Here is a 12719-nt window from a genome sequence, read left to right on the forward strand (position 1 = left end):
TCTTACGTAATCGTACAGAACGATGTTCGAAGGGTACATAATTTTTGAATAGCAAAGTCGAACGTCATAATCGAACCACGGCGAAATATGATTTCCTTGCAAAAGACAATCGCGTTTTCCAAAACGATTGATCGCTATTTATTTATAACAATAGCTAATGCAAATAATAATATGCAAATATAGTATAAGTATATTATATGCTAAACAGTATTAAAAAACAGATATAAATAATAATATCAAATTGTAACAATATTATATAAAAAAAAAAGTTGATTTATATTTGCATTATCCTTCATATTATTTTCATAAAAGACGGTTATGTAATATATATAATCAATAATACTAATATTATTCGTTTTTTGAAACTCCCGTCATTGTTTAATTACCATAATATTTTCGAATCTTTCGCTATGCGTCAGATTTTTTCCATGCATGCAGAAGACAGTCTGTCCAAAGTCGTTTACATGTGACGGTGCTCAACGGCGGTATGTATGGACAATGTGGGTGATTCTTTAAGCGTGAAATAAATAACTCGGAGGGCTCGGCCAAAAACGTGACGCGAGCCAGTTTTCGGACCCTCCAACGTCACGTTAACGAGAAAAAACCAAGGGAGCACATTTTAATGTCAACAATTAAAAATATTGTACATATATTATCGGACTCACCTATTTGCCGCACAGCCGCGAGGGTCGTCTTCGCTCATTCTTCACGATTACAAACTTGTTTTAGGTACGCTCGCGGCCGTCGTAATTATAGCAAGCACACGTATGTGACATTATACATGTTGGACACGTATGTAACCACCGCGCGTAGAGTGGCATATGCTACGTCATATTTTATATCTTTACAACGGAGAAAGAATGCTTTTCACTCTTATACGATATCTATTTTCCTTCTCTTTCCTTTCTCTTTAAAAATCATGTCATGTATGAATGCTTTCGATTAATTTAATACACAACACCCACAATATTTTAAAATGTCAACAATTTTGTAAAATATAATAGAATAATTGTCTTTATTCTCTCTCTCTCTATCTCTCTCTTTTATTTCTCTTTCTCTCTCTCTCTCTCTCTCTCTCTCTCTCTCTCTCTCTCTCTTTCTCTATCTCTCTCTCTATTTTTTTTTTTATTTATTCTGACAAAATCCTCCTGTTCTGTACTGTCCTTCTCTACATACTGATCAACTTCCTTGATCTCGTCATCTTTATTTTGTAGATTCATAATGTTAGACGCATCTTCCTGTGCGTCTTCCTGCACAATTGTCATCTGGTGAACCTCGTTCTCTGATATGCAAGAATCCTTCGCTTCCTCCTTACTCCCTTCAAATCCAATAGAACATATAAACAGCTTGTCATCTGACATATGAATTTGATTGGTATTTAGACTGATTTCGCCTCTGGAAAACGAGTCAGTGGATTGGATATATTCTTGTGGATTTGCGACGACCTGCATGTCTTGTTTCACAAAATAATCCTCTTCAATATGATCTGCCTTTTTCGATAGCACAAATCTCGTTTGTAGATCCGTCTGTGTGTAAGAATCCTAGAAAATGATATATATATATATATATATGTATATATATTATATATGTCAACACAGATATACGCGATGACAAAATGATATTTACCGTGATATTACATTTAGCAGGCTTATTATAGTACATGCGTAATCTTGTATCAGAATGTTGACACTGTTGTCTGAATTCGTGCGCAACGCTCGCCTTATAAATACAAACGTCGCATATTAAAGAAGGTAATCCATCCTGTTCATGTATCTCGATTGAACCGCAGACTTGTATCTTCTGAGAGAGACCTGAGAAATTGTTTACTTCTTGATTAGCTGAGAAGATCGGCGATAGATTAGTACCCTCGGTGAGACAAATCCTGCACACTCTGTCCATATTAATCGGCAAAGCAAAGTAACCCGAAGTCATTGTTCCGTCCAGGATAGAACATTCACCTGTCATAAGTTATCTGTAAGATAAGAAAAACACAATATATAAAATATAAGCGCGTTTCTATGTAAAATATATAATTATAGTTATAACAATTGTAACTTGTATACACATACATAATAAACAAAATAAAAATTTCCTCGTCAAATAACTACAACGAAATACGGAAGACATTGTAGCGATATTACACATTAATTAATATTACATAGTACATTGATGAGTTTTTGCACGATGTAACGAAATGGTCTCTCGTGACATCGAGATGAAACAATTTTAATGTATTTCATGACATGTGTAAACGGATCGAATTTCAAAGCGAGCACATGACACGAGAGACGTGCGGTACCTACACGGTGCTCCGCGAGAAACGTGTCTTTCCATCGTGCAAATTTGAGGCGTACAGAGAAAGAGAGAAGGAAAGACGTGGGAGATTAATATACAAAATCGAGCGGTTCTCAACCTCTCGGCACGTCGTCGGGACATGCGACATGCCACGATGTGTCGTGCCGATACGCCTCCAGTGACGCCCAGGCGAATGAATGCGCGATCAATCTGACAGTCCCGTCCGTCCGAGATCCTCGCTCGCGGATCCCTTTTTCCTTTCTCAGGGCGCTGCGTTCCCGCGACGACCCCGCGTCGCACAGAAACGCAATACGCGCTGCCGCATGATCGATCCGTTGATTCTCGACGATACTCGACGACGAGTCGAAGCAGGCAGGTAGATATTTGACGCTCGACTTGGCTCTTTGTCTCCTCCGACGACGATCGGCCACGAAAGTTGAGAGCAATCTGAGACGAATACTCCGCGAATGGGGGTGTGGGTGGGTCAATACAAAGAACAGTCGAGCGTGTATGGATATGCGACGTATGAATTGTCGAGGGTCTCTCACAATCAGTTATAAATTATATTGACGATTTCGATTAATCGTCCGGCGACTCGCTGTCTCTCTCTCTCTCTCTCTCTCTCTCTCTCTCTCTCTTTCTCTATCCCTCTCTCTATTTTTTTCTTGATTTATTTAAATAGTTTTAGAAAATAAGTAGATGTTTTAATTATTTTATTATTTACTTAAAACTGAGCAGATATCACATATTGCGTCAACAATATTTAGATTAAAAAATTTTAAATCATAACTTTAAAAATTTTTTAAATTATATAAACAATAATAATATGCGCGACGTATGCATATAAATATTTTAAGTCAAGATATTTGTTATATTGAACCAAATTCTAATAACGTTATAGCATAAATTACCAGCGGATATGCAACCGATTTGTCCAAGGTTCATAGAAATACCGCGTTTTCGTAATTACGCGCGTTTTTCTATCCTACGAAACGAGCTACTCCCATCTCTCATTCCGGACAGGATTCCTCATCGCCGACTCGCTCTTATCTTGATATTTTTAGGAGGGTATTTTCCAGTGCTGCACGTTCTTTTCATTTCATTTAAACGGCGAACGGGCGAGAGAGAGGATCGCTCGTTCAGCGCTCTTGCAACGGATAGCGCCACATTTTCATTAAGGCTGCTGATTTATTGGCATAGTTAGCCCAGTCGACCTCGTTACGGCCTTTTGAGAAAAAGAGCTAAGGTCTGCTTCTCGAGAACTTTTCGACACGTGAGAATCTATAAATATCTATACACGTCGCAGTTCTGATCGTCCTTATATTCATATTATAAAAAAACGCAATCGTTTATTATATTATCGATATCGCTTCTCCCTTAAGACTAAAAAGATAGATCAGACTTTGACATGGATATATCAGAAGTTGCTTAATTAATGTAAACCTTCTTTAGTAAAAATATTGTCAAATTCCTAAATTTTATTATTTATAAATCTATCTTCTATATTTTTCCTAAATTTTATTGACACAAGAAAAAAATTAATGGCAGAGTGCAAAGAGCGACATTAACATTAGTAGCGATTCTCGAAGATGTAACAGTACTCTAATATTTTATTTTTATTCGGCTAGCCACTAACATGTGTCAATTAAATTTAGAATATCCAGTCTTGCCGAGAGAAAGCCGAAGAAACCAATTGATAAATCGAAGTGCCTCGAAAATAGAACAATCTGTGGCGAGGCCAGCGAAATTTTGCCAGCGGCTACCAGACGCGGGCACCATTTATATAACGTAAAGGATAGCGGAACAGAAAGGATTCGCGAAAGGTGGCGGCTAAAGGGAAGACGAATCGACGACACCACCGTGCCAGCCCGCAACTGACATCTTCCATACGTCAAAGCCCCGCCGACTCGTCTTTCCAAGCCTCCGAAAATGTTTCACCTTCGTATCCGGATTAAAGAGGGTGGCGAAAGATATTTTATCTTCTCCTCTCTCGTATAGGAGAACGAGAGAGTATCCGAAATACTAAATAATTAAGTTAGAGTTATATATGATTTTATATATCTCTTTCTATAAATATATGTTTGTACCATTTTTAAATTACATTTTTCCGAATACTTTTAATAGACTCGAATATATTAACAAAAGCAAAGAAATATAAAAATTATTAATTCCAACATTTTAACCAAAATCAGTTTTTGAGTGATTAGTTTTCGTCAAATTTTAAATATGCTTTACTTGAAAAATAATTTAGATCAAAATTTAAAATAAATTTTTTTTTGTTTACATAAATGCAAGCACGAGTCGTATTAACTAAAACATAATGTATGTGATTATGCTGGAAAATGAAAATTCTTTACTAGAATTTTTTATCCCAAGACTACGTATGAAACTTCATATCTTCCAGAGAGTGGCGAAATCATTTCAGAGAATCCCGATTGCTACCGCATGCGGGCGCGTTTAAAGTCGTACTAATTAACACGGCAGCGATTCAAGATGTCGGCCGCGCAATGGGGTGAGTCGAGAAGGAGGAAGTCTTAAGGCAGCGTGTTCTCTCCAGGGAGCCAAGTGTTAGGAGAATTAACAGCAACCCCTGATCTTGGCCCTCTATGCTATCTCCCTAATAATAAACTGGTAATTCCCAATGCCCCTATAAGTTACTCCCTTTCAACGCCACAATGACCTACGAGTGCCAAGACGTATTGTCTACCGGGTGTTCGTGATCTGTTCTATCGTGCTCTTCATCCTGCAGGCTATTAGTTGATTGAATGAGAAAAACGAACCAAGAACAGCGCGGAGAAACGTCATACTTATGACACCGAAACGATAACTGTTGTTATAACGCTCACGCTATGTCTCAACATAGACTACCGCGATACTTCTGACAATCTTTCTTCATTATTATGCGACTTTTCAAATTTAAAATAATTTTTCTTAATGTGCGCATAAATCTTACAATATCTTTATTATTGCAGTAATTTTAATTAAAATCCTCGTTATCTAACAAGATCAGTATTCGATGCACTCCGAAATTACTTTAAATCATATATTATCCTCCCTCTTTCCTACTCTTCTAAGAGCATTAAATAATTAAATTACATCAAATAAACGGAGAGAACACAACACGAAAATATATTAATTAATAAACATAATCATAATATAAAATAAAGAGATGTGTACTGATAAAATTAATATGGAACTATTATATATTTATAACAAACTAGACCGCGCACAGGAGGGAGCCGAAACGGTTAATAAATTCTAGTGATTTCTTGAGCAAACAAAATTTGCTAAATCTCAACTTTGGTTTACCGTGATGTAATATTGATGATCGCCGGTTTCGCATGCATTCTCTCTTCCGGGGCATTTAGCGAAACTTACTCCCCACCGGATGTTAATTCGCACTCTGAATGAATTCATCATGATTTCAGTGCAATGCTCACCCGTTACATCGTTACGTTACAAGCCCGGTGTATCCTAGAATGTGCACACCTTCATCATAGACATCTACCATGGTCTGTAAAGTACCGTGCTTTCCGTGCCGAGAAGGGGAGGAAAACGCGAGTGGGAGAGGGAGCGGATGTTGGTTACAGGATAGAGAGAATGAGGGATTGTAAACTTCCAAGAGGAAGCTCAACCTCTCGACCGTCTCAACCGGTTAAATTTATGGCCATAAATTCCTATCCAATAAGAAGCGAGATCCATGTATTCTCTAACGGTAACAATATACGCAAGTAGTATCTAAACTTATATACACACAACAAGAATTCTTCGATAATTAAAATAAATTCCAAAAATTTGAAATAATGTTATTTATATAATATCATTGCACTATATTGCCGGTTAAGATTAGATGTTAATTAATTATTATTATTTTTTTTTTAATGTTTTCGTATAGAAATATTTGAAATATGTGTATCCACTTCTAATCAATAATTTGAAAAGATTTATAACGATTTTTAAATCATAGTTCTTCCATATACGCCCAATGTACTGTAAGAGTTGTATTTATTGTTAAATTGGCCCCATATTGTAGTTATAACGTCAGTAAATTATATGCATGCTTGATAAATCTAATTGCTTCTCCGGGAAGAGGTACTAAAAAGCAATGAGAAGCGTCTTATTGCAGACGAAGGATATGTTCTCTTGTGTTTAGCGTAGATATCTGCTCTGTAGATTAGGAACGAAGGGGACGATAACAGTGACCGATAAATTTCGCGGCGACTGTCTCTTACTTGTAATTAAACGCACAATTTAAACAGATCGTTAGTGTCACCATTGCTGAACCAAAAGGTCTCCTTTCAGTGGAGATCTTTAAGAGCAAATCTTGAGATGTGTGATGGCATATCTACTATTTCATAAAGAAATTAATACATCAATCATTTACACCGTGAATTAGTCGTTAGATTAATACGAAGTACAAACTACATTATATTTCTCACTCCTCATGACATAAAAGACATAGATATAGAAATAAAAAATAAATTTGATATAATTAAATAATTATTCATTAAAACAATCAATGATTTTAATTTGGCTTATATTATCTTGAAATATATGTTCTAAATTTTTTATCTGTTTCGGAAAACAATATTGCACAATAATTACTTTCTATAATCTACATATTATGCAATAGTGCGTTTTCGTTATGCATACATATAGATGCGCTATCATACTAATTACGGTATTGTGATGACCCGCGTCGCGTACCAGTCGAACATCTGCGATCCATCGTGACGGATAAATCACCTTGGGACCACCCTCCAATCGCGTCTCGCCCATCGCCTTGCATATAGACAGTTACTAATGAGCCGACCCCATTTAATTAACCGTATATAATTTCGATGCAACTGCCGGACTATTTCCCGTTGTGTACGCGCATATTATCGCCGCGCCGACACGCGACGCAACTTTGACTAACAAATTTATTACAATGCGTAGCGATATTTCATCACGACAGTTTTCTTGCGTCGACACACATCTGTTCGATTTGTATCGTAGTATGCCACGAATCTATAGATACGAACGTTTGTTCGTAGTAGTAGTAGGGAGCAGTTCTAGAGCGTAATCCATCGTCCACCCTTATCGGAAAATGAATTGCAAATCGCTTTGCATGTACCAAGTAATTTGCAGATCTCATCGACATACTTACTCTCATTTTTTTTGCGCACAAAGAGACGTAATAAATGGGAACAGTCAATACAATTATAAGTATTTCTCTCTTAATAATCTATTAAATAATTTCTTTTTATAACTGTTATTTGATTTAATATAAAAAATGTTTTGGTATCACATTTTTCTTAACAGTGTTAAAGTTATCTCACTTGCATAACTCTGATTTAGCAAATATTATTATTTTATACTATTATTTGATAATATTACTATTATTTCTCTCGTATATACATGTAGCAAAAGATAAAATATATAAAAACTAAAACTATGTATATGGAGTAAGAAAGAGAGAGAAAGGGAGGATGGAGGCTGTTATGATCTATTAAAGATTGACAATCAAACAGCCTCCGTGGCGCAATCGGCTAGCGCGTTCGGCTGTTAACCGAAAGGTTGGTGGTTCGAGCCCACCCGGGGGCGTTTTTTTGCAAATATAATCCTAAATATAAATAATATTTTGCTTTGTGCAAATAAAAACGATTAAAAACACATTCTATAAAATTTGTACTCAATTTAGTGGAAAAAGTAAACTTTAATAAAAATATAAATTTTGGTAAAGTAATAAAGAGAATCTACATTTATAGAGTAATCTATTGTAGAATTTAAGAGAGAGAGAGAAAAGAAAGTATTTTATAAACAGAAAAATAAAAAAAAAATCACTGAATATACTTGAAATTCAGACTACGTATCGACATATTTTTATGCCATCTCTAATATTAATGATATCTTGTACTAAGAAAATATCTGAGATACATATATAAATAACAGAAGCAGTCGTAAATAAAAATTATGATTTGCCTTTGAAAATATAAAGTTAGAATTTTAGAAAGATATACACACACTGATAAATTGCAGGTACTCACCCGTATCCAACGGCGCCGTGGCTTAGTTGGTTAAAGCGCCTGTCTAGTAAACAGGAGATCGAGGGTTCGAATCCCTCCGGGGCCTTAGAAGCAAAAAATATTTGCTTTGGAATTTTTTTTATACTGTAATAAATTTATTTTATTAGTTTAACCAAATTTATGTGTATTAAATCTAATATTTTTGGCAAAAATCGCACGAGACCGACTCCACATTACGTTATACATATATATACAAATACATTTTAAATACAGTTGTAATCCCATAGTTGTAATCGCTTACCTAAATGCTTATCGATCTCAAAGTTGAACAAACATCATGCATCGTTTCGATAATTTGCGATGAATACAGGAACTTACAGGAACACACTCACGCGATAACATTGCCTATCATTCGAAAAATAAATCACGCGGAAAACTGGCCGAATCGAACGCGACATTACTGAACGGAATTATTTTGCGGAATTACAATGGCTTAATACACTCGCGAGCATCGATGTTCGCAAAAAATCACTCGCGAAATCACACTTACTTCGAACGTAAACATACGCAAAATGCGAACGCTACAACATTACACGCGATCAACGAGCGTTTCGCGAAACGATTAATAACCCGCGATCGTGCACACGAACGTCGATATTCGTAAAAAATACGGATTAATCGTCCGCGAAATCACACTTGCGGCACCACTTGAATATGAAAGCGCGGGAAGTTGGCCGCGAAGCAAACACCAACGCCGCGCGACGGTTGTTTCGCGAAGTAAATATTTACCAGCCTCGACGCTCTCGGAGAAAAATCTATCGCTCGCGATAAATTACCAATATCATTCCGATGTAAGATAATAAACTCGCGGACAATCGACCGAATACTACATCGCGATTAACGATCGTTTCGCGAAACGATTACGGCTATAGTGAACAATATACGCAAGCATCAATATTTGCGAAAAATAAAAGTTAATCGCACGCGAAATCATATACATTTGCCGCACCGCTCGTACACAAACTCGGAGAGAAGTGGCGCGAAGCAGGGCCACCAACGATGGATTTGCAAACTACCTACGGCCGCCATATTGATCGCAGGAGTAACAACTGTTGCGCGGCAGACGAAGTTTGTTGTTGTACCGGGTCCCGCGCGCTATACTATAACCTCGCATCGTCGTTTCGCAGTTCGAGAAGATGTCATCGTGCACGGATCTGTTGCGGCTTAACGAGAAACGACTGTTCAAGGACATCAGAGCGAGCCTGTCGTGCGGTGCTAAGGAGACACGCAACATCCTTGAAGTACGCGACAACGTGCTGTACGCGTGGAATGCGGACAAGCGTTGCGTGCATACATTCAACGTCGCGGCGACTCGGGGCAAACTCGGCGAAGACGTCCCTTATCAGGTGAGTACTGTCTCTCTCATGCATGTCATGCTCGTCGTTTGACGAAGAATTTTGTTGTCGTTCGCACGTAAATACGAAAGCATCGTCTCTACGTAAATACGTAGCGCGCTGTGTGTATCGCGCAATCTAACCTTACCTAACCTTAACGACACATCGGTTGCTACGCGCGCGCTGCTTTTCCACATGGTGTATTAAACATTAAACGATAAGGATGTCTTCACAAACGACGTTCATTCACTGATATCTGATAATTTTACATATAGATGCTCCAGGTCTGAATGATGACTTTCATTATTTTGGTATGTGCTATATCGTGTTGTATAACATATTCCATATTTTTCTTACGTAAATTTGGCGGTTTGTTTAAACAAAACACGATACGATATGATAACGATAATTAAAGAGAGTATACAAAATTTATGTTATTAATTACTAGAGAAAGTATTTACGAAATTAAATGAAAAGCGATATTATTTTTTTACTTTTAATCTCGACCAATTTAAAAGATAAAAATATTTGTACAGTTAAAATTATGGAATAATAGAATATATGTGAGAGTTTTTGTTATATTATTTAAAGTTATTTATGTCTTATAATAATATACAAATTGCCTAAAAATAGTCATTTATACAAAATGTAAATGAATATTTAAGATCAATTTGCATATTACAATATCAATTTCTCTTTTAATTTTATATTTTGAATTTAATCTTATTTCGAAGCATACTAAAACAATGCATCGATATATATGCTTCTCAATAAAATGTATTTATTTTATAAAACTAAATATATACAAATTGAAAAAAAATCGATATCTTCTATCGATACCATTTTCTTTCAATCGAAGCATTTTGAAGTTTTTGGACATTTCATGACACACAACGCGATTATTTCTCTTATATTTTTTTAAATGTATAACAGTTTAAATAATATCGCTACAAATCAATAAAAGACTAGAAAAAAAATCAAGGAAAGCATTACAAGAAAATTCGTTTCCTTGATGCAACTTGAGGCTAGTTTTATAAAACTAAATATATATATATTGATTCAAATCTTTTATTAATACCATTTTCTTTCAATCGAAGCATTTCGGAGTCTTTAAACTATTTCATGGCAGCGCAAATATATTTTTTTTACATTTCTTAAAAATATGTGATGGTTTAAATAATGTTGCTACAAATCAATAAAAGTCTAGAAAGAAATTCAGGGAAAACATCACGAGAGAATTTGTTTCCTCGAGACAACTTGAGGCTAATTTTATAAAACTAAATATATATATTAATTAAATTTGATGTTTTCTATCAATACCATTTTCTTTCAATCGAAGCATTTTGAAATCTTTAAACTATTTCATGGCAGCGCGAATATATTACTTTTATATTTCTTAAAAATATGTGATGGTTTAAATAATGTCGCTACAAATCAATAAAAGTCTAGAAAGAAATTCAGGGAAAGCATCACGAGAGAATTTGTTTTCTCGAGACAACTTGAGGCTAATTTTATAAAACTAAATATATATATTAGTCTAGAAAGAAATTCAGGGAAAGCATTACGAGAGAATTCGTTTCCTCGAGGCAACTTGAGGCTAATTTTATAAAACTAAATATATATATTGATTAAAATCGATGTTTTCTATCAATACCATTTTCTTTCAATCGAAGCATTTCGAAATCTTTAAACTATTTCATGGCAGCGCGAATATATTACTTTTATATTTCTTAAAAATATGTGATGGTTTAAATAATGTCGCTACAAATCAATAAAAGTCTAGAAAGAAATTCAGGGAAAGCATTACGAGAGAATTCGTTTCCTCGAGGCAACTTGAGGCTAGTTGGCGTTACCGGTGCACTCGCGGAAAATGATTGCGCGGTAAATGAAAGGGAAGCGACTGGGAATGGTGAAGCGGTACGTTCCATCCTCGCGCTGTGGCCGCTGGTGCTTTTATTTCATTTCAATGGCACCGCGGGATCAGCGGGTTACGTTAATGCCTCGGCGCGCGCGAACGCAAAAGAGCGGCGAGGGGATAATTTATAGGAAATGGGTTGTTCGACGCTCCGGAGTAATTTAATTAAAATAAATGTCCGCGCCGCGGAGGAGAGCGCTGGCCGCACGGACGGACCCGCGGTTCCACGACTGCGAATAAAATGCAAATTCAGACCCTTCATCGGGGGAAGGGTCGCGCGTATGCGTATAGCTAGGTAGGTAGATAAAGGTACCCGCGAGGGTGGCGAGAAGGAGGAGGAGGAGAGAAATAAGTACGGACGGAGGGTCCGATGGTCTCTCGGTACCGATCGTCGCTCGTTCACCCGTTGATTCGATAAGCCGTGGGATTCGATTAATTTCACTCAGCTGTCGTTTTAATAACGCGATGGCATAATATTTCCTTTGTTACGTTTGGTAGATACGATTAATCATCATTGATTTAAATCAGAAATCGATTAAAGTTTAATCAATTTGACTCAACATTCTTGTCGTCGCGTCACTATTGCTCGTACAAATGAAACAATGTGGAGAAAGGTGACAAAACTCGTTAGTATAAAGCTTCGATAATTCGAAATTCCTGATGTTGACGAATTTGTACGATAGATCGGGCGATATTCTAATCTTACCTCGGCGATTTCTCGAAGACGTCGATCGCGTAAAACGACGTCGGCACGGACACTTCGCGCTCGCTCGCTACCAAATGTATGCGCTCGGGCCTGGCTGAAATATCGGTCGTAAATAATAAAAGTTAGCGAGGTTCCTCTCTGGCGCGCACGCCGGGACTTTAAACCGGAAGATAGGTGTCGCAGGATACGGACGGGGGTGGCGGTGGGACAGAAGTGGCGGCGAGTCGAGGGTGGCGCGGGACGGAGACAAAGACGCACCATTGTCAACCGCTCCGCCATCGGAACCGCCATCCGCCGCTGCGGGAAACTTTGAATCATTTTTATTGCATAGAGTTATCTTTGTTACCAGCGGAACGAACGTCTAAACGCGCCCTCTCCCTCCTTCTCGCTCTTCTCTTTCC

General features: G+C 37.0%; 2 protein-coding genes and 2 non-coding genes across 5 annotated transcripts in view; 3 read left to right on the top strand and 1 right to left on the bottom strand.

The window, feature by feature from the left end:
- The window catches only part of LOC115239736, a 67005-nt gene extending 64148 nt beyond the window's left edge, over nucleotides 1-2857 (bottom strand). The window contains exons 1-3 of the mRNA XM_029814424.1: nucleotides 2414-2857; nucleotides 1627-1972; nucleotides 1140-1541 (exon numbers count right to left, since the gene is read on the bottom strand). Coding sequence (XP_029670284.1) covers nucleotides 1140-1541; nucleotides 1627-1965 — 741 coding nt within the window. The 5' untranslated portion in view covers nucleotides 1966-1972; nucleotides 2414-2857. The remainder of the gene's footprint in view (nucleotides 1-1139; nucleotides 1542-1626; nucleotides 1973-2413) is intronic.
- Nucleotides 2858-7807: 4950 nt separating this feature from the next.
- On the top strand, nucleotides 7808-7881 carry Trnan-guu. The gene has a single exon. It is a non-coding gene; the product is annotated as a tRNA-Asn (tRNA).
- Nucleotides 7882-8335: 454 nt separating this feature from the next.
- Nucleotides 8336-8409, top strand: Trnat-agu. Its single transcript has one exon. It is a non-coding gene; the product is annotated as a tRNA-Thr (tRNA).
- Nucleotides 8410-9416: 1007 nt separating this feature from the next.
- LOC115239672 (nuclear pore complex protein Nup88) overlaps nucleotides 9417-12719 on the top strand; it is a 70567-nt gene continuing 67264 nt past the window's right edge. For both annotated transcript variants that reach the window (XR_003884665.1, XM_029814316.1), the window contains exon 1: nucleotides 9417-9709. Coding sequence is in view for 1 of the 2 variants with exons in the window: in XM_029814316.1 (XP_029670176.1) it covers nucleotides 9500-9709 (210 nt within the window). In the remaining variant the exon portion in view is untranslated. The remainder of the gene's footprint in view (nucleotides 9710-12719) is intronic.

This window comes from Formica exsecta, unplaced genomic scaffold (genome assembly GCF_003651465.1).
Source record: "Formica exsecta isolate Colony F162 unplaced genomic scaffold, ASM365146v1 scaffold393, whole genome shotgun sequence".
Taxonomy (NCBI): domain Eukaryota; kingdom Metazoa; phylum Arthropoda; class Insecta; order Hymenoptera; family Formicidae; genus Formica; species Formica exsecta.